The sequence below is a fragment of the Mauremys mutica genome, chromosome 6 (assembly GCF_020497125.1).
Source record: "Mauremys mutica isolate MM-2020 ecotype Southern chromosome 6, ASM2049712v1, whole genome shotgun sequence".
Lineage (NCBI taxonomy): Eukaryota > Metazoa > Chordata > Testudines > Geoemydidae > Mauremys > Mauremys mutica.
The window spans coordinates 83,450,838-83,473,498 of record NC_059077.1 but is presented as its reverse complement, the minus strand read 5'-3'; the positions used below and the strand labels follow the sequence as shown (position 1 = coordinate 83,473,498).

At 40.5% G+C, this 22,661-nt stretch overlaps 1 protein-coding gene across 4 annotated transcripts in view; it reads left to right on the top strand.

The window, feature by feature from the left end:
- LOC123372191 (spindle assembly abnormal protein 6 homolog) overlaps nucleotides 1–20,331 on the top strand; it is a 41,231-nt gene extending 20,900 nt beyond the window's left edge. For 2 of the 4 annotated variants that reach the window (XM_045020173.1, XM_045020174.1), the window contains exons 9-17: nucleotides 3,629–3,823; nucleotides 5,554–5,643; nucleotides 5,752–5,931; nucleotides 6,275–6,356; nucleotides 7,287–7,411; nucleotides 12,552–12,704; nucleotides 14,497–14,600; nucleotides 17,414–17,502; nucleotides 18,296–19,569. In XM_045020173.1, the coding sequence (XP_044876108.1) occupies nucleotides 3,629–3,823; nucleotides 5,554–5,643; nucleotides 5,752–5,931; nucleotides 6,275–6,356; nucleotides 7,287–7,411; nucleotides 12,552–12,704; nucleotides 14,497–14,600; nucleotides 17,414–17,502; nucleotides 18,296–18,387 (1,110 nt within the window). In that variant the 3' untranslated portion in view covers nucleotides 18,388–19,569. Of the gene's footprint in view, nucleotides 1–3,628; nucleotides 3,824–5,553; nucleotides 5,644–5,751; nucleotides 5,932–6,274; nucleotides 6,357–7,286; nucleotides 7,412–12,551; nucleotides 12,705–14,496; nucleotides 14,601–17,413; nucleotides 17,503–18,295; nucleotides 19,570–20,006 lie in introns of those variants that run through there. The other 2 variants (XM_045020175.1, XM_045020176.1) reach the window with 2 other exon arrangements.
- The last annotated feature ends 2,330 nt before the right edge of the window (nucleotides 20,332–22,661 follow it).

Sequence of the window (22,661 nt, the reverse complement as noted above, 5' to 3'; positions counted from 1 at the left end):
TATTCAGCAATAATTATTTTTGGCATAGGTATAGTCTATTCAAGTCTAAATTGCAAATCTTTATTACAACATGCTCGATCACTAAACCATACATGGTACAATCTTGATTGTCTAAATCTGCTGTTTTTTATTACAGTAACAGAGTTATAGATCATACCATCATCTTCTAATTATAATGAAAAGTCATTAAAGTTCTGATAATGTGTGCCCAAGTTATTTGGATAATCAAGGGTACTGTAAGGCTATGATGTTGTTTCAGTGACATAGGTGTGGCTGCTTCCACTATACACTCAGCAGTGCGAGTGAAACTTGGAGACCAGCAGCATCGTTGCTGAACAGCAGCACTACATTGAATAGTGTGTCACTGGAGAGGCTGTGGCCTTCCAGTCCCTAGAGCTCATGAGTAGAGTTGGGCAGGAAACGTTTCCTGTTCTGTGAAAGTTTTTACGACTTCAGAATTTTTTCCTTTTGCACATCAGGACAAAGTAGGGACCTTCCAATTTTTTTTTTTGCAAAAAACGAAAGTAAGTGAGTGAGATCTAGAGAGACCTACTTCAGAATAGCCAGTAGCCTGGTGGTTAGGGCACTCATGGGAGGCCTAGGTTCAAGTCCCTGATCTGTCTGATTTTGAAGTGACATGGGGTGGAAAAACACTACACTGAGTCAGCCAGAGCAAGGACTTCCACCTGGGTGTCCCACATCCCAAATGAGTGCCCTAACCACAAGGCCATTGGCTGTTCTGAGAAAGGTTGGTCTATCTGTCTCTTTGCCTGCCCCTTACCTCCGAACCCTGGGCTATTGGCTGAGGTGGGTTTCTCTGGTTTTCACTCTGACTCTTTCCTGCCAAAGATCTGCACTTTCTAACCAGGGTGGTGGTGGTGGTTTAAAAAATACCCAACCTCATAAGACCTGATTTAGTCTTGCATGATCCAAGCTCTGGAGTGCTCCATGCTGTATTGTAGGTAAAGGCAGTGGTGAGCTGCAGCTGGTTCGCACTGGTTCTCGCGAACCAGTTGTTAAATTTAGACGCCCTGTTAGAACCGGTTGTCCCGCCTGGGACAACTTGTTCTAAAAGGGCATTTAAATTTAACAGGCCGCAGCTTACCTCAGCTCTGTCTCCACCTCCTAGCATGAATACTCCGCCCTGCTTCTCCTCCCCCCCGCTTCCCATGAATCAGCTCTTTGGGGAAGCCTGGGAGGGCTGAGAAGCATGCAGGCTTCCCGCTCACGCCCAAGAAGACCGAGCTCAGGTAGGGGTAGAGGGAACGAGGAGGGCCGTGCGCCCCGGCCGGTCTCTGGCCGCGGCCCTCCCGCCTCTGGCCGCGTCTCTCCCCAGCCGCGGGGCCCTGGCCGGCCCCGTGTCCCTCCCCGGCCGCCGGGCTCGGGCTCTGGTCGCGGCGCCCTGCCCGGCCCCGTGTCCCTCCCCGGCCGCCGGGCTCGGGCTCCGGCCGCGGCACCCCGACCGTCCCCGCATCCCTGCGGGGGCCGGGCTCGGGCTCAGGCCGCGGCACCCTGCCCGGCCCCGCGTCCCTCCCCGGCCGCCCGGCTCGGGCTCGGGCTCCCGCCGCGGCACCCTGCCCGGCCCCGCGTCCCTCCCCGGGCGCGGCGGCGGCCCCGGCTGCCCAGCTCCGGCTGCGTGGCTCTGGCCGCGGCCCTCCCTGGCTCCGGCCGGCCAGCCGCCTGGCTCCGGCCGCCCGGCTCCTGCCATATCCTCCGGCTCCGGCCGAGCGATTCCTGCCCCGGCCCCGCATCCCCGGGCTCCCGGCTCCAGCTGTGGCCGGACTGTAGCACTGCCAGCCACGTCCAGGCAGCGAGGTAAGGGGGCAGGGAGGGGGTGTTGGAGAGAGGGCAGGGGAGTTCGGGGGTGGGGGGGTCAGAAGGTAGGGAACAGGGGGATTGAATAGGGGCAAGGGTCCTTGTGGGGCAGTCAGAAAGGATCAGGGGTTGGATGGGGGTGGTGGGAGGCAGTCAGGGGCAAGGGTTCCAGGGGCTGTCAGGGTACAGGGAAGGGGGGTGGATGGGGCAGGGGTCCCTGGGTGGGAGGGGCATGATCCCTCTTGGGGTGAGGAGGGAACCGGTTGTTATGATTTTGGCAGATCATCACAGGGTAAAGGATATGCACCATCAGAAACCCATCACTGTTGTTAAGCCCTGGAACTCTTTAAGATAAGAGGGGTCACTAGGAGAAGATGTTGGCAGGGCCCATTAATTCAAAGAACATAACAATTCTCCTTCCTCTCTTCTGAAATCCTCCTTCCATTGACAGATATTCAGTCTCACCCTCTGACCTGCCAACTTTCACGCTCCATGACACTGTTTGAGGCACCACATTTTTTACCTGCTATTTAATCAAATTCTTTTAATGTAGTACTATCATTATATACCATTTGCACTGGTGGCAGGCTTCCATTACAGTGAATTGAACAAGATATTGTCTCTTTAGTTATTATACATGCCATATGTACAATTTTTCCTCTTCAATTACATTTTAATTGACCAGAGAGAGAGAAAGACAGACTTGTTTGCAGTTAGTAAGAGGATTTGATTTTTTATTTTCACACACATTTGCATGTAGAAGGAGGTGGCCTAACCAAAGGCATATGACAAGATCGATGAGAATTATTCTGAAATCAGTACAGATGAAGTTCCCCCTACCCCATTTGCATAACACAATACATCCATAAAATGAACAGGTTACTCCATAATAAAAGGAGACTAATGAAAAAAATTGTGTGGGTTTTTTTTTGAGTATAAAGTATAGTAACAGCAGGAAAACACAAACAAAACTGCACTGTGAACTGTTTGTGTGCAATTTTCTCTGACCTCTACTCTATGATAATGGTCTCCATTACACAGTAGCAATATTGGTATGTTGCCGGTGTGGTATTTTGTTTGTCTTTCCTTGTCTTGTGAATTGAATTCTACAGATATTTGTCACTTGTTCACACAGAGATATTGCAAGGACTAGGTAGTATTGCTTTTGAGGCAAGGCCAAATGGTACTTTTGTAAAAGTTTGCTTAAGAATCTACTAGCCATTTTGAGTTCTATTATTGTGTAAAATACGATCACAAATTCCACAGACAAATGAAATCAAAACTATAGTAACTGTAATTTGCTGCAAGCATTGACACTCAGGTGTTCACTTTCAAAGACAAAATCATATAGTTAGGTGAGGCTCATTAAATTATTATTAGTGCTGTTTAACAGTTTAATTATTGGTATTGATTGGCTAGCACTAAAGCATGCTAAGTGTTGTACAAACATACAAGAAAACACTGTTCTTGCCTCAGAAACATTTCCAAGTGAACTATAAGTTATCATAAAAGTGTAAGGAGGTTTTTGTGAGGCTCTGCACTGGACCAGAGTTATTTGCAGAAAAGCTAATCCCTTCTGAGGAAAATCTTGGCTAGAGAAGGATAGAAATATAATGAAGGTGAGTCTGTCTAAAGGGCTAATTCCTTGAATAGAGCTGACCAAACTCATAATTTTTCATTAGTTTTTCCATCTACAATTCTCCAGTCCTCACAGAGAACTGCTCAGCTGCTCTTCCTAAAATTCTTCCATAACACTTTAATGTAAAGACTTATTGTTTTTCTTCTATTTTTCCCCTGAATCTTCATTTGATAGGAGTATCAGAGGGCAAAACAAGAGGTTCTGTCCCTTCGAAGAGAAAATTCAACTCTTGACACAGAGTGTCATGAAAAGGAGAAACTACTAAACCAGTTAAGAACACGCATTGCAGTCCTAGAACAAGAAGTGAAGGATAAAGAGCAAGTAATAATAAGAAGCACAGATGTCTGTGAAAGTGCACAAGAACACAAGGTTGGCAATAGCAACTCATTGCTTGAAAGATGTTCCCTAGAGGTGTAAAACATGCACATCTTGAAGATTTCTTTAAATATTCCTTTGGAAAGTAAACCAGTTTTGAAATGATGTGGTGTTAATGTGAGGATTATGGCTTAAAACAAAAGTCTTATTTTGTCAGGGTGTATGTGTGTTGGCACGTCTACACTATAAACTTAAGCTGACCTATGTTGGGTCAATTTACAGCAACCACAGTAATTACTGAGGTGGTTCATGTCCACGCTGCCCTTCTTCTGTCAGTGGTGCACATCCTCACTAGGAGCACTCTCACCGACTTAAGAGGGGCAATGTGGGGGGCTGAGAGTCAGGGCTCTCTGTGTGCAGATCCCCGCCGGTAGCCTGGCTCCCTGCTCCTCACTGGGCTTCTTGGCTCCCTGTTGGGAGTGGGGCAGCCGCACCAGGCTTTTCAGCTCTGTGCTCCTAGTGTGGGGAGCCAAGGGCATGGGGGGCATCCGGACTCTCACCAACCCGGATTCTGAGCATGGAGCTCCCGACCGAGTGCTCCTAGTGGGGGGCCGAGATGCCTGGAGTGGCTGCCCCGTTCCTGGGGCGGGGAGGAGCCTGAAATTTACAAGAATGATAGCTAATAGATGTAAGTAACGCACTTCAACGCCCTAACTACACCAACATAAGCCCTTTGCCTCTCGTGGAGGTGGAATTATGTTGGTGTAGTAGGGCACTTACATCAGTGGGAGCAAGGCTGTAGTGTGTACGCTGACATAAATAGGTCAATGTAAGCTGCCTTATGTTGACCTAATGCTCTAGTGTTGACCAGGCCTGTGTATATATACATAGATATAATTCTTTTCTTCCCCCTCAGCTCCCACCAATTAATTTTGTTTTTAAACACTGTTTCCTTTAAATTTGAAACAGTCCAACATGGCTACAGTCAAATTGGTTTGTTTAATTTTACTTTTTAACACAATACATTAATGAATTCAGTGCTCATGAAAGAATTGATAGCCTTGGAAACTGAAGTCCTATTTACAGACCAGGCAGCAGCAGCAGCGTACATTTCCCCATGCTGCCCTGCTTGAGTACATTAGCATTGAGATGGAAGATCTACTCTAAAGTGACCCTTCCTCACAAGTGCAACCTCTGGTCTCTTTCTACATCTGCCAGCAAGGATGACAGTTGAGATGGTACTTTCTGAGAGGGACAGTTCTCCACTAGGGTTATCAGGACAGCCTTCAGATGACACCCCCCCCACACACACACTTTTTAACCAGCAAAGGCACCAACTTTCTAATTTGCTGGATGGTGCTTGACCCCCTGCTCCACTCCAAGCCTTGCCCCCACTCTTCCTCCAATGCCCCACCCCCAACCACTTCCTGCCCCTGCTCCTCTCCTTCTCTCCCATGCCTCCTGCCCACTGATAAACAGCTGATCCTCAGTGGATGGGAGGCACTGGGAGGGAGGGGGAGAGTCTGCCGATGGGTGCTGAGCATCCACTTTTTTCCCCCCCTCCTTTGGTGCTCCAGCCCCGTACCACCCACAGTGTTGGCACCTATGTTAACCTGGTCAAGGGTTGCCACTGAACAGGACTAATTTCAATTGGTGACCTAGAAATAAAATGCACACTCTCTCCCATTACTAATCCCTGGAGTCTTGCAGTTACCAGCACCACTACATTTCAGCATTTGGTTATATTGACATTGTCCTATCATGAATACAAAACTATTTTTCAGAAAAAGTTGGAAGAATCTCTGGAAATGAAACAGCTTCAAATTGGAAAATTTGAAACCACTGTGAAGTCTATTTCTGAGGAACTTCTGAAAGTAAGACACTTATGAGCATTTATTAAATTTTAATCTATGGGGCAGGTTTGTTCACTTGTGTTGTGTTTTTATTTAGTTATTTAGTTATTTATTTTTGGTTGTGGGTAGGCTAATGAAATTATCAAAAAGCTCCAGGGAGAGATGAAGAAACTAATGGAGAAGATGAAGTTAAAAAATGCAGTGACACTGCAACAAGAAAAAATATTAGGAGAAAAAGAGCAAATTCTTCAAAAGGAGAGATTGGAGCTTAATAATGTGAAACAGGCCCTTCAACAAAAAGAGGAAGAGGTAAATGTCTGTGTGTGTGTGTATATATATATATTTTGCGTGGAAAAGTACAGAGTAATGCAAATATTTAATGTTCACATACAGTATGCAAGCTTTACCACAATCTCCTGGAAGGCAGGTTGATAACCTGACTCTCCCCAACCCTTGTAATTGTCAGTGTGTGTTATTAGTATCATAATGATTGTTATGGGGAAAATGTAGGAATAGAAAGGTTGGTATTGATGGTGTTGCTATATGAGGAAGAATTGTACCCGTTTTTTACACTTTTTTTTTTAAGTTTCTTTTGAAGACTAGGTTGCTCAGATTGATTAATTATATACTATAATTTCATTACTGTTCCCAGGTCTTGAAGTTGCAAGAGCAGCTGGACATCACTGTTCAGAAATTGGAAGAAAGCAAACAGCTGCTGAAAACTAATGAGAATGGTAAGGAGAGTAAAGGCACCCTTTAGAATGATGATGTAAACTATCGAACTAAAACCTGTGCCTTATTACAAACATTTTATATTCCATGGGCACTTTAGTTTTGCTACTTCTCCACTCTGTTATGAGTTGAAACCAATTTCAAGGCAAAGTTTGATCTTTGAACTGGAAAAGGTGGGTATTGAATTTCTCTGTGTGCATATCGAGGCATGAGTCAAGTTCTGATTTGTTAAAATACTATAAAAATGGATTTAACCGCACTGAAGTCAGTAGAGTGAGATCAGAATTTGGTACAAAATTTTTACTGTAAGACTAGTATAGTATATAGCTGTGTGGGAGAGGCAATGAAGAATATTACAATTAATAAAACTTATAGATATGTGCAAAGTCACATTAATGATGGCTGAATAACAACTCTGCCACTCCAACCCTGTCCAAGACCTAGGTATCAGGAAACAAAGAACATTGTCTTCAATGGGAGTTGAAGGTGTTTGCTACCTCACACTCAGTGCTCAGCACTGCAGGATGGGGTTCAATTTTATCCCCATTATATGTGGTGATAATCCCTAGAGCTTCATTTAATTGACTTCTTTCAATCAACCTAAATTCAGCACTTAATATTGTAAATAACTTGTGTGCACATTTAAGATACAATATGATAGATGTTGTGACCAATGCATTTTGATTACTGTTGGCTTTCTGAAAATACATATGCTGTATAATTAATGTAATTCCATTTACAGTATATTGAAATTAGGTCAGTTGGCCTTGCTTGCATGTGTCCTCAAAGACAGGACAATGAATTAATGCCTTATCTTTAGTCCTCAGTTACTCTAATATACTTGCCTGTATTTTTGTATGAGACAAATCAGAAATCTGTTACATTTTATGTAGAACTGAATGTTAATTTCATGCATTTTTTTCTCCTTGTAGTAATTTCCTGGCTAAATAAACAACTGAATGAGAATAAAATTGTATCTATGCATGGGGCATCAGGTCACAGTGATATGCCATGTGCTGGAAGTGCCACCAATTCAGCAGCCTTGCAGAATGGCCTGGTAAGTATTTGTGCTGTATTACACTGAATCATGGTTGGGGAAATCTTTTTGATTATTTATATGCACAAAACCACAATAAGTCTCAGATCTGAATGAAAACTGAACAAAGCCACACAGTTCTAAACATGCCCATCTCTCGCTCCTGGGGCAAGATTCTTGGCCTTGCCTGTAGCTGTTTGTTTTGCATTTTCTCAGCAGCACGAAGCCACTATAAACTGCTCTGAGGGCAGCTGAGGATTTCTTCTGAGTCACAAAGAGGATTTGTTGGGGGTTGAGTGGAGTATACAGTGCTCCTCTTGATTTCCAGTGTTAGCCATTTAAAGCAGCTTATAAATGGTCCCCAGCATAGGTTAAGGCAGTTTCTTGGCCTCTCTCTTCCTCCTCTCCTCCGCCTCCCCCACATATTAACTTTATGTCCACTCTGTTCCCTATCTTTTCACACACCTACCTTTGTCAGCTGTGCTGAGTATCTATCCCTTGAGGTTCAGGTGAGCATGATTGACGGTTGAGATCTGACTGGGAAGGAAAAACAAAATGTGCAGTGGTCGCATGTGAAATTTCTTCCATTTTAAAGGATTCTGGTAGAGTGAGAGCGAGTTCCTACACTTAACCTGAGGGATATGGCTGAACTGGTTACCCCCTCTCAAAGTGGCCAAAACTATACAATGGGTACACTTTTATATAGTTTCAATGGACACAGGAGGAAATAATAAATTGGCTGGCCTGCTCTTCATTCAGGAGATGTACTGCCATATTAGAAACAGACATTATCCTGTCTGTGAGACTGCTGAACCCAGGACAGAGTTTTCCAGAAAGGTGTCCATTACTGGTATACATCTGGACAATGGAAATTGTCAGCAGTGCAGAAAATTTAGTGTTATCTTCATGCAGTTTCTTCCTGATGTTTTATCACTTCAGAATCAGCAGGAAAAGATATGTAGCCTCTATCCAGTACATGTTGGCTCATAATGCAAACAAAGGATTAAGAATTGTAAGTAAAATAGTCAATGGAGAAACATTAAATGAAGTCTGAGGTTGTTTAGTGCTTTCCAAATTATACAAACACAGTAGGGGATTTATATATATCCCAATGATACTTGTCTGAAGAAAAGAGCTGTTGTTGTTCAGGAATTCTGAGGTATATAACAGATGGCACTAAACTGAAGCTGTGGATGATATTCGGAGCAGAAGAAAAAAATCTTAAGATGATATTGACAGGTGGTACAGAGGTGAAAATGCATCCCAGTGGCTCAGTGAAAAATGCAGCAGTGAAGAAATAGACTGATGTACTATGTAAAATTAGACCAGGAGGACATGTTAACAAGCATTTCACTTCTTTCAGGACCATCTGGAAGATGGCTTCTAACAAATGTAAAAAAAGGAAAATCAATATGATTGTTAATTCTAAGGGCTGGTTACACTCAGTCTCTGCATCCAGCTGACAAATCATTAATGAGTGAGTGGTACACAGCTGAAATAGTAGAGGCACTGTGCTTTGTTAGATGGCTGACGTAAGTTTGGCTCCAACTTTTAAATTGCCTCAGAAATAATGTGTAAATTTTAAAAACCGTTGCCATCAGAGTTCAGCTTGAACATCATTTGTGAAGATGAAAGTTTTTCCTTTAAATGGCAAAGGTAATATTGTGGCTATTATAAATGTAGAAAGAAATTGTGTCCAGCCATGGTCCAGCTGTGTGTAATCACTTTTTACTAAGAGCAAGCTATTTTAATTTCCAACTCTGTTTCTCGAAAACACTCAAGCCAGTCTGAAACTTCTCCTGCATATCTTTGGCCCATCACTCGCTAATGTCAGACTGTTAAGAAGAGTCACTTCACCTTACAATTCTAGTAAATGGACAGGTTCATTGGTTGGGATTTTTTGTGTCAGTTTAAAAAAAAAATCTGATGTGGAGACCTCCTCAAATATCACTTTAATTTATAACAAAACCCTTTAGGAGCTGCTCCAATAATCATCTGCTTTGAAGGTGTTGCCCCCATTTTCCTCAGTCCTATTTCTTTTTAATTTGTTGATTTGTTCTGAGGAAGTGGGGATTTAAAATCTGCATGACCCCTCCATTTCCAGAGTAGTGAGAGACAGATACTTTGGCTCTGCTGTCATTTTAAAATTCTTCTCCATTCCTAACTTGCTGGCTGACTGATGGGAGGTGAAGGACCCAACTCTAGGGATTCTCTGAATTTACTGAGTCCCTAGATAGCATTCCCAACTGCAAGATTGCCATATACAGAGATCCATACTTAATTTGGTATTCTACAACCATCAGAGTGGGATTGTTATCCCTTTAGGAATAGTGAACTTACTCCACTGCTGCAGAACCCAAGAAGATGGCTGGGGTTTTCATTGGTCAGGAGCCAAGCAAACTAATTTTTTGTCAAAGAACAACCTAAGGAGCAGTTGTCATAATGGCTTCTTTTTACTAAGGATTTCAATATTACAATCACCCTGGATCTGAATTGAAGAAATTAAATTGCAATTTATGAATCTGTGTATCTCTCTAGCTAGGTCACTACTGTCAAAATATTTGCAGGAAAATCATTTGGGTAAAACTCTTCAAGCTGTTCTCTTGATGACAGATACAGCTGTATGGCTCAATTATCTTTTATCCACTTAACATTTTTGGTTGACAAGAATTTACTTTCTTGAAAATTAGGCTACGTGGTGCTAGATGGGTTAAGATGCTTTGCAGGATGGGTGTGCACTAAGATGCCTCTGAAAAAAAGTGATATATATTTTCTTAATAGGCAGTTATTTATAAAAATAAATAACCTAGCGATGAGTAAAATTCCAAAAGATTTCCATGATTAATGTTGGGAGTCACCAGATGATGCAATTATAGTTAGTCTAACAAGTCATGTTTGACTGTGTAGGACTTGTTGGGTGTTGGCGAGGATAGGGGTGAAATCACACTGTTCAGTGTGTGGTGTTTGAGTTTGTTATAAAAACTTGATTTGATTTGCTTCCTAAATCTTGTACAGAAGTAATGTGTTAGGAAAGAGCTGATACCTACAGACTATGTCATGAAAGCAAACCAGTCCATTAAACAAGGTAAAATTTTCAAAAGCTCTTAGGAACTTAAAAGCAAAACTCCACTTTTGAAAATGGAACTTTGGCTCCTAACACAGTTTAGGCTTTTTTTTTTTTTTTTCTTCAAAATTTTACCCAAGTTGTCTAACTTCATAGATTCAGAAAACCTGTAAGAACAGTTACCCCCACCTGTTGTTGTTGTTGTAAGGCTGTCTAGAATAAATGGGAAAAGCATGAATATTCTTAGGGAGAGGAAGAAATTTAAATAGTTGGTGGAGCGTCTTCAAGGGTCTCCTAAAATTCAATGCTGAGGAGCAAAAATGTTGTTATATACTTGTTTGGAGAAGAAGAGGAGGTAGAGACATTTCTAATACTTTGGATAGATAGATCTGCTGAAGAGAAAAGAAAGCTAAAAGCATATTACAATAGGATTTGAAACTCCGCAAAAGCTAACCCATTGTTAGTACTCCCTACGTTTTAAAACTAAACACAGGTTCCAGCTGAATCCATAGAGTAATCTGAGACAGAGTTAAAGTTCCTGGCTAAGGGCAGAGAAATTACTGACCTGAACAAAGTGATTTGGGATAGGATAATGTTTGACTGATTCACTAAAAGTTGTGAAAAGCTGATAAGACAGGAAGCTGAATAAAAATTAGACAGTATTAGAACACAAGAAAAGGCTGAAGCCCAGTTAAAATTTATTGCTAACATTTTCAAACTTGGATCCCTAAATTCACGTATGAACATTTGTCAGTGACTTGACTTCTCAGAGTTGCTGAGCATCTAGAACTCTCAGTTGAAGTCTACTGGAAACTCCCACTGTTCAGCACCTCTGAAAATCAAGCTATTTAGGCATCCTGTATATAGATTTGTGTGCCTCACACAAAACTTGAAGGTTTTGGCCCATATATAAAAGGAGACCATATACGCAGTATCACCATGTAATACCTGTAAAGCCTCTGTGAACAATTAAAGCTCTTACCCATCACACCTTTCATCCAGAAATTGTTTCATATTTGAGATAAGCCAATGGACGTTTCATTTTTGCAGCATAACATACAAGTACAAGGAAAATACAAATATCTAAAACATGAACATATATTTACTATCAGTACTTGGTCTCAGAACATGCCTGATCTTAAATTGATCAGATTGCTTTTTTTTTCTTTAAATGAAAAAGATAGACAAAACACTTCCCAGTTCCAGTGGCATTTACCACCTGCTAAACTACAAGATGTAGTGACAGAATACGAAGATATATATTTAATGGAAGTTTCCTGGGAGGGTACTAATTTTGAAGTGCATCCTCTTATAAATCCCATGTTACCTGCTACTTAAAAATCCCAGTTGCACTGCAAGACTGATTAGATAAAGAGCTTTGGAGATTGGAAAAAAATTAGAGGCAATTTGTCAGAGGTAGATGATCATTTGCAGTGGGTAAAAACCATGGAAATGGTGGAAAAAACACTTGCAGTAGAGCTGAGACTGTGCTGTGTGTGTGTGTGGGGGGGAGGGGACGCAGGCCCTCCCACTCCACTAGGTGCCAGCCCAGGGCCCTAGCGGTGGCCAAACGGCCGCTGCTGTCAGTGGGGATCCTGGCCGCAACACACTGACATGAGTTCCAGGTGTGTTGCAGCCAGACCCGGGTTGGCTGTCCTTGGGCTACTTCCCAACTCCCCCTCTGGAGGTACCTGGGTCAAAGTGGTGTCCTCAGGGTAGCTGGTGAGGGGTAGGCTCAGCGACACTCCCACACGCTAATCCGTGTCGAGTGTCAGCAAGTCAGGCCAGTCTCCAGGTCCACCGCTGGTCGCTGGAGTCTCCCCTGCAGGAGCTGGGCCAAAGGCGTCTAGCCTCTCCAGCAGCTGCCTCTCAAGTGAGCTCTTGCGTTGAGCTCTTATACTTCCTGTCCAGCCTCTGACCCTATGGGGGATGGCCTTGGAGTGCCTGGCTCCACCTACTCTGGTGTCCGGCAGAGCTCGTCCCTCTCTGGGGCACCAGGGAACCACACCGCCTCCCTACAGGAGGCTTGTTTACTTTTGTCGTATTTTACTTTAAACAGACTTTTCTTCCACTTATTTTTGTTTGTTTCCCTTACAGCCTCGGCTTCTACTTTATAACAGTCCTTTCTCTGTCCCTGTGATGCCTCCACCAATTAGCACTGCTTCCCTTTCTAATAACTATAAAGGCTCTGTTCCTCTGCGAATGAATATCCCATGTGCGGTCACCAGTGCTGCAAGATATAATCCACAGGCAGGCATATATACTTTTTTATTTTTCACCTCCTTTGCACTATAACGTATTCTGCTGAAGTGTCCTAGTTTTGAACAGCTTAATTCACCATTGTGATTTGCCTCTGGATAATGCACACCGGAACATTAATGTTAACATGGAATGTTTTGACACTAATAACTGCATTAGAGAACTGGAGCTGTGCTTAATGTAAATGTTGAAAAACAAAACACTTCGAAATGGCCAATACTCTTATCTAAGTATTCCCTTCCACCCAACAGTTTTGACTTATGTCATAAATACAACATAATGACAAATGTGTTAAGAAAACATTACTAACCATTTTTGACAGATTATGCACAGACTACAAGAGAGGAATTGGATAAATGGTTTTGGAGGAAAGTGGGGAGAAGCGTTTTTCTTAACCATTTTTGCTTGTTTGTTCCTCCTGGAAAAATTAACTATGAGCCCAATTATATATCTGAAAAAGCATTATTTTCATTTTTCTAAAACTGTACAATAAATGGCCTTTATCTTGTAACTTTCACTGCCTTCCTACACTCTGCCTACTAATCCATTTCCACTAGGGACTACTACTTACATTCCAAATCTCTAGGCAGCTTTTAAGCAGTGTGGCATTTTGTTAATTTAAACAAAAAAAAAATCTGGTACAAGAAATGGTACTATAAATGTTCTCTTTATCCCCTCCCCAAGCAAAACTATCACTAGTCTATGGCTCAAGCCTGGCTAAATCCATTCTTGTGCCTGATATCTCTCAATTCATCAGAGCTAGAAATGTCTATAGCCCACAAAAGATCTGGGATCTCAGCTCTTGTAATAGTATAAAGAATCTGTTCCTGGCTTCAGCCAGCTGCACTATACTGGGCCTTCAATTGCAACATTTGACATGTAGTAGCCTTTTTTCGAAGTTGTAAAATGTATCATTTGATCTACCTCCCATTTGTAGAGTTATACTCAAAGCCAAAATTCTTTTAGTACATAGTTGGAGGATATGAAAAACAGAAATTAAAAAAATAAAAATTGGCTCTATAGGTGGAGAGTATGAAAACGATAAATTTAGATTTAACTGTTAAAATGTAGCATAATTAAAATATGTAAATGTGTTTAATTTGAAGCTTCTATTGACAATTATGAGGCAACATTCAAAAAATGCAGTAATCTCAAACTTGACCCATTAAAACTTTATCCCCCCCAACTTTTATTAAGTTAGTTTACCTTTAGATTAATCATTCACATAATGTATTTACTTTTAGATGTATTAAAAATTTGCCCATTGCCTAAGCCTCTGGTTGCATTTACAGCAATAAATTCAATAATACAGATATTATACTATTCCAAAGTGGGTACATCAGGCATTCCCTCACAGATGTAGTTTCCTCTCAAGAACACAAACTAGGGGCCTTCTCCAGCTCCTCTTGAATTCAATGAGAGTTTTGTCATTGGCTTCAGTGGAAGCAGAATCTGGCTCCAGAAGCCAGTGGGCATGACTCTGCTTTGCTCTGCACTGCACTGCACCAGTTTGAGCCGTGTATTTTCACTGAAGACAGTGGAGTCGTGCAAGCATAAAACTAGTGTAGTACAGCAGAGGTCTAGGCCTGATGTCCCCGAGTAGTTACCCAAGTGATCTTTTAAAAAATGAGGGACTTTAAAAATCACAAAATATGGTTTAATGGTACAATGATGATTGTTCTATTTGGGAGAGGAAAAATGTGTGCCGTCTATGGTGATGGGAGCCTTATAAACACACGAGTCTTGTCCAATGTTTTTGTTTTTCACTCTCTAAATTGTATAGGTACGCATCAACTTATCAGCAAATTCCACCAGCACTCCATTACATGAGACAAGACCTTGTCCACCAGCCTCCACTCCTTTAGTGCCCCCAAACTCAGGCCATGTGTAAGTTGTGGTGTTTTGTTTGTTTGTTTGTTTTTCCTTTTTGTTTTTTTGCTGAGTGATATAACAAACTACATCATTTTATGGTAACTTCTAAAGACAGAGATTACAGAAGTCCTATTTTCACGTGTGTGTGTGTGTGTGTGTGTGTGTGTGTGTGTGTGTAAAAGCCTTTATGAAAAATCACACATTTGTCCAATGTCAGATTGTTCCTGTGTTGTAAGTAACATCAGTCTGAGATTTCAGGCAGTGCTATATGGGCTGCTGTTTGACTCTTTCCTTCAAGGAATCCGTGGGACATCCATTTGTTTGCCAGAAGAATGTTCAAAAATGTCAGGGAAGATCTGGAAAAAAATTAAACCCTGCAGAGAAGTCTATTTTCACTTTTTTGTTTGTTTTGTTTAACCTTCTCTTCAAGTCCACCAATCCTGGCAATGGACTTTCTCTCCCTAAAATCTACTACGGGGCCAAGCACACTGGTTCAGGGACTGGCATTTAGGAACTCCCACTGAGAACCCCTGATGGAACTGTGTGCCTTTTTAAAATTCGAAATGTTGCCAGCTAATTAGATTTTTACTTGGGCACTTCTCCAAATAACTTCTAATTCTCTTCAGTATGATCTGGTATGTGAGCAGCTGACCTGAGCTTGTTGTTTGTCCTTGGAGTCAGGATCCCCGTTCACACACCATCACAATTTCATGAATAGAAATATAACTGTCAAGAGAGAGAAAAGTAAAGACAAGATTAGAAAGTATTTTGCCTCTAGAAATGCTTTTCAAGAAAGTGAATTCCCTGGCTTGGTGGCAGATAGCACACTATTTCAGAAGTAAGGTGAAGCCTCCTTATAGTTCCCTGAAGGTAGAGTCCAGCACATCTTGTTGTTGTTGCCCAAGCAAACCACCAACTAAGCAGCAGGAGGAGGATATAGGGGACTGTGCTGCTTGTCTGAGATGTGGGCTGTGGAACTTAACTGTTCAGACATCTCTGCAGCCATCTTCAGTCAGTGACCACCGTTCCTACCTTCTCCTCTAATGGTGGGAAGAGCTCGGAGCCAAATAGACTCTACCAAGAAAGACCAAACAAAAATCCTTTCTGGAAAGAGAAGAGAAAATGGAAGCAAGAACCTAATGGCTGTGACATCAGCCAGAATATTTTAGCGGTGTATATTTATCGAACTCCAGTATTGTACTTTTTGCGAGGCAAGAATAGAGCTGATATTCATCTCCACAGTAAATGATTTTTTCATTGGTTTCAAAAGATTATAGCCATTATCTGACCTAAACTCAAGCTTCAAAGAGAGAGAGAGAGACACTTTGAGGATGTGAGAAGAGCTGTTACAGTAATTTTTCCAAGTAATTTTTTTTTCTTTTTTCCTCTTATCCTGCAGTATAAAGGGGGAAAATATTTAAATCATCAGTTGCTTGCTCCATCAGAACTTGCATAATAGAAGCCTTTATGTAAACACATTAGACTCCAGCACCATATCACAGCTCATTAAAATAGAGGAACACTGATGCAATACTTTTTGCAGAAATAATATATGTCATATAAGACAGTCAACTTGATCCTCGGTGTGTAGCACATTTTCAAGGCTCTAAAAAAATAGATTTTTGGGGGGATTTTTCAAAAGCACTTGGCATTATCCTAATTCTGTTCCCGTTGAAGTCAGTGGGAGTTTTACCACTGAGTTCAATGGCAGCAGGGTTATGTCAGCGTAGGTTGGCTGGTTTTGAAAGCTTCAAGTCATTCATCTTGTGGTGAAGTGCTAGATGGCGTGGTGCCTCAGTTTTTATTTTTCCCCTTCTCAGTTACAAATGTCTTAAGTTTTACATTAATCCATTATATTTATTTTTAGCTCATCAGGTCAGTTCATTGCCTATAATATTCCACTATGAGGATTGTTGGACATACATTTCCTGTGTCTGACTGTCTCCTTTCTGCTGCAAAAAGTACTTCCGGCTGTAGTGTAAATTCCAAATATTTCCCCTTTTTGTGAATATCAAGATGGTGTGCATTTTACTACCGCACCCAAATGTAAGTCTTCATAAGCAGGAAAAATATGTTGTGGTGTTGTGTGGCTTTTTGTGTGGTGAGAGTGGTTAGATGGTATTTTAGAGGATGAGGGAAAAATTCTGAATGATCCAATCTTGTGACAATGGAAATAAATTTAAATAGGTGTTAGGTATTTGGTAAAACTACTCTGGTTTTTTAATCTGCTTCCCCCCCCCCAAGCAATTACTTTTTTTTATAAATTTTGTTTAATAACTTTTTACTGTTTATCTAAAATTGATTGATAGATAATTTGATTTTATTATTAATGCCAGTAACATCTGTGTACATAGTAACATACCTTTGAAAATGACACAAAATTATCCTGACTGGGCCTTTTGTTACTAGCCGTAGCCTGTAAAAGGTGATGGGTGCTGTTAGCTCTCTGTTTAAGGCTAAGAAATCATTCTTTTAGGATTCCTAGTCAGAGTGCAATGTTAGATGCAATGTTTCAGTAGCTGCAGAATGAAAGCAATGAACTGGATAACTCCTATTATTTACAGTCCACTGTTCTGCAACTGAAGTTGGTTGCAGTATGCATTTATTTTATATTACTCTTCTCTTAACCAAATAAATAAAAATACAGCTATCAGGAATACATTGTACTATATTACTTCGGCACGTTTTAAGAATAAAAGCTAATAACTAGAAAACTGGGGAGGAGGAGGGGTGGCATAAGAGACCATATAATTTTAAAAGGATATTAATTACAGTCAGCTTTCTTTCTTTTGAATAACCTTTTCCCCAAACACATTTTGATATTTCAGTGAGCCACCTGGTTTAGACATGAAATATTTGAAGAAAGATGGCAACTTGCCTTTGAGAGGACTAAAACCTTTGTCTGTAGCAAGCACAGGTAAATGATCTAATGGAGTGCAACAGCTTTGAAAGGTGATTTGTTTGTTTGACCCAATTAGCCAGCAGTTCAGGGCTGTTGGGTGCTATGATAATGTAAATGTTCAGTAATAATACCCTGTATATTTAACTGTGTGTGATTTGAAACCATGTTACAGTGGTCACCATTTATACAGTCACTATTTGATGTAGCATGATATCTTATGCTACATCATAAGTTACCTCAATCGTTTCCTGTTCGATGTGTAGGGGAATACTGAGATAGTTCAGGTTTCACTGTTTGACACACAGTAGTATTTCAATGGAGACAATATGAATGTATGGTGGAGTTACTTCTAGAGATGGACCTGAACTGGTAAGATCTGATCTGAACTTCCTCAGTCTAGAAGAATAGAAATGACATTTTGGAGTTTTGGTTCAGGCCCATTTCTACTCTTGGCAAATTTATGTTGTTAGAATAGAACAGTTTAAAGTATATTATTGGCCAGATCTGTTAACCTACACAGGAATATTTATAGTATGAGGTCCTGATTCAGCAAAATACTTAAGCAGGTACCTAACTTTTTAAGCACGTGAATAGCCCCATACTAAAAGTTGGGTATCTGCTTGTGTATGTAGTTGAATCAGAGACAAAATGATTTTTTGGGGGTGGGGTACGGTAGCAGGGGAGGAAGCTTACTATATGGTGAACTTAAGCTGTCTTTTTCAAAACAATTTAATATGAATAATTGTTTGTATATACATTTAACCACCTTACAAAGAGTGCAACATCTGGTCAATTTTTTTCCCCCTAGTGTTATCAAGAACTATGTTACCCAAGGAAGGAAATCCACCTGTAATATCTGCCTACTTCCCAGGGCAACATACTAGACTTCCTGCATCATAAGTGCCAATTTTATTAAGAGGTTGCACATGTTAATGGAAGCAGCATCAAATATATGCATCTGATATAGCTTGTCTAATGTAAAAGAAAAAAGAGGTGCTTGAGCAACACTGTCATAAATTTGACTTTATAGTCCGTCTGGACTTGGTTACTCTTTTCTGTAAAGTCTGTGCTCATCAAAACTGCCAAAATATGGTCTGGAGGTAAAGCCAGCTATTAAAAAACCTAATGATTTCATTTCTAGAATGAAGTCTTTAAAATGAGTTGATGTTTTTTATTTATTTTGTTTAATATAAAGCAGTAGCTGATTGACTCTTCAAAGACACAAAGCTGTGCAGGCTGAATGAAAGCATTTATTTCATGTGCTTTTGGTGCTTAGATCTGTGTGTATGCACACACCTTATTACTACAGGATGTACCAGTTTTCCCCCCTTCTGCTTAGAAGTGGTTTTTGTAATCCTCAAATTGTGAATTTCTAAGAACAACTTTTTTAAAAAATGGCAAATTACAGCAGGAATACTCCAATATGTGTGCAATATTTATTCTGTGACATACTAAGGATGACCTCTATTGATGACTCTGTGTGGGGGGAAAAATGATTTCTGCAAGCCAGAGTTTTTGTTATTTGTGGTGGTTTTTAACTGCATTCTGTTTGGGATTTTTTTGCACGAAAACTCTTCAAAACTTTGAAACACCCATTTTATATTAGCTATGCAAAGACTACAAAGTTAAAGTGCCTATTTTATTATGTATTTTATAACTGGAGTCAGACAGTTATCTAATGTTTCTATTTTTAATAGATATTTGCATCTAATATTTACTCTCAAAACTTGGACAGTTCTAGTAACAGACAACAGATTCAATGAATTTTAGATGCTGAAAATTTTTGTACTGTACCATTCTAAAAATTGTAAGTTTTGATAGATTAGGATGGATACACACTCTCAGTGGGTGCAATTCCATTTACTTTTATCATTTCTTTATTTGACCATTTGTTCTCCAGACCGTTTTAAATCAAACATATTGAATCCACCTTTTTCAAAAAGTTTAAAAACTGGGGTCTATTGGCAAAATGTTATAAGATGTGTATTTTACGTGAAACTCAATACAACCAACCCATTTTGTGAGAGAGTCAAGATGTCAGTGGAAGAATCTGCCTTTCACCTGATAAGGGTTTGCCCATATATGTTCCTACGTATCTACGGGTCATTTTCTCTCCTTCCCCCACACACTTATATTTTATAAAAGAAAAAAAATTAGGGTCCTTGTCCTGACTTCTAAGAAATGATACAGATATCACTTCAGTGTCTCCTCCCATTTTCAGACAGTTGTAGCTTGATCTGTTGTGAGTAAATATTTGCAGTCTCAACAGACAGCATAGTTTGCAGTTGATACTGAAATAGCTTTGATCTATCATTTTTTCCTTTTTGATTCAATAGTCTACTTTTTGGGAGACATGAAACTGGTCATTGGATTATTAAAGTGAGACAGATCTGCTCTAAATTGATGCACTACTGTAATCTTCAAAATAATGTTAAAATGTAATACCTGGAACTCTGCAGTTTAATTTTCATGTCAGTATTATAAATGTTAACCTTTTTCTAAACTTACTTTTCTTGTAGAGCATATATGAGGTTGTGGGGAGCAGCAGCGGGTTAACCCTAATTACTGTCCATGTTATACCATACTTTCATTTCTGGAACTTTCAAATGCATCTCATGTTTGGATCCAGACAAAATTGGGTATTCATAATTGCAGTGTTTTTTGCTTGACCTCTTCCTCTGTGGGTTATTTTATGAGAGAGGATTTTGCATGTCTCAAAGAACTGTCCAAGGGTTTGGAATGTGCCTCACCTGTCACTTGATGCCTAACCTGTGTTTCAATGTGTTGTCTGTCTTGCAGCATGTCAAATGTGTGTATAAAAATGTTACATTTTATATTTGTTTTACATTATGTTGTGAATAAAATATTTGAACTCTTTGGATTTTAATTGCCTAACTTTGTCCCTTTAAAAGAAAACAGAGGTGCTATTTTCCAAATCTATACTCTCTGGCAAAAATTTTGCTCTCTGCACACTGCCACCCCACTCGATGAAAGAGGGGTGGGTGACACAGGCATAGCTAAGAGCAAAATATGAAGACCAGGGGATGCGCGTAGTAAATGAGGACAGAATTTGGCTTGGTGACTCTTCAGAAAAATCCCTTGTTTGCTGCCAGAAAACCATCCCACCCACCTTGTAAATGGACCATGTCTAAATGATATTCACATCAAATATCTTAACCATGGAAAGCTTAGTTGGTTGTAGTTCTGTAATGCATTGTACATGGGGCTATTTCTTTAAAGCACTTGGAAACTGAAGGTAGTCCAGAATCAACCTAGTAAATTTAGGATTTTTCATACTGGATCAGACCAGATGTTTTTCCCCCTTCAATGTCATGATTCCTATCCCTCTTGCTTGTTTAAATCTCTCTCTTATGTTTCTCACAGCCCTCTCTGGTCCTGACTAACCTAAATAACTGTCCTCTCCAATGTTTTTTTAACCTAACTGTTCATCCCCTTTTCAGCTCATTTTAATGTATTTGTTAAACAACACAGGACCTAGTGTAACCCTTTGCCAGGTGGAACCAGCAGCAACCAGGGCTGTGTTCAATATCTAAGGGTTCCTTTTCAACAGTACAACACAGAACTGGCTCAAGCCCCCACCCAATAACCTGGGAAAATTACACACCACCCCTGGGTGCCTCTGAGAGGCAATATTTCCCCACTTGCAAGCACAGAGTGTAGAAAAGAAACTTTTAATGAAAGGTGGGAAGTCACCTAACATTAATTAGGGAAAATGCCACAAGCAGGATTCACGATAGTTAAACTGTGAGCAGGACACCCACCCCAGATTGTGTCGCCACCCCTCTTACTTTCAATCTTGCATTGGAGCCCCTGACTTAACGAGGTCTTTTCAGCTGAGGGTCACCCTCTCATTTGGGACAGGTTAAGCACGGTTCTGCTCCCCTTTATTCATACAATAAAGACAATAACATTTCACTATCCCTGCATTCAGGACTAAAGTGACTTGTAACCCAACACCAGCCAAAGTTGATCACTTTGAGCAACACAGCTCTATCTGCTGGATATCTTGGCAGAGTAGGTGTGTTCATGTAAATACATTTGGCTTCTGAAGTCTCTCCCCCTCCCAGCTAATTGTCAGGGGAGAACTCATTCAGTCCCTGCGTACACTGAGACCGTGAATCACCACACTGTTTACCTTTCACCATGATGAAAATTGACTTTATGCTTTGTCTTCTAGCCAGTTTTTGATCCAAGACAATGTTTTGCTTCTCACTGCAAGATGACTTTTCTTCTTTAGTAGCCTCTTGTGTGTGACCTTGTCAGAGGCCTTTTTGAAATGTCAACCAATTTATTCATTATTTTATTGACTTATTCAAATAATTCTAAGATTAGTGAGCAAACAAAATATGTTTAGTGACAATTAAGGGTGCATTAAGACTGTCCAAATCCTTGAAAATGTGGAAACAAATTTCCATCATTCCTTGCCACCTTCACATCTCTTGCACCAGTATTGATAACACACTGAAATTTTCATTTCCATCTTCAACCAATGCCAGAAAGCACTTATGTACCTCAACTTCATCTGTCATGCAAAACCTTGATGGTGATATCTATACTTTCTTGTATCAATAGATTGACACATCTGACTGTCATAGTCCATTAATTTGGAAAATTATTCTGGTAAAGCATTGCTGCCATCATCATCTGTGCCTGGATTTGTCAACTATCAAACACACTACAAAGCTATTTTTCCCTGTCCCTGGGGCGTGTGTGTGTGTGTGTATTGAGCGGTATGGGTGAAAACTACAGGACAGACTGGGGTTAGCATTAGTACTGTTACAAGTGTAAATGTAAATTTGTTTAATATCTATGAAGCAGTTGTGATTGTCTGTCTTTATTGTTTTGTACTTTGATTTTTAGTGTTTCTTTAGAAAGGCAGGGGTGTGCGTGCACATGTGAGTTTAAAAAAATACATATTTTGTGAAAGCACGAAGGACGCTTTGGGACTTAAAAATGAAAATAAATTCCACAACAGCACTTAATCACTTCTCCAAAAAAAATACTCTTCCTACCTGAAATGTGCATGTGTGTATTCACAGAGAAATAATTCAAGACAGTTGATAATGTGGTGTGAATTAAAGATAAGTGGGATAAAACTACTGTTCAATGAATAAATGAAAGCATTCAGTCACAAAGTCAAAAACATAGCAATA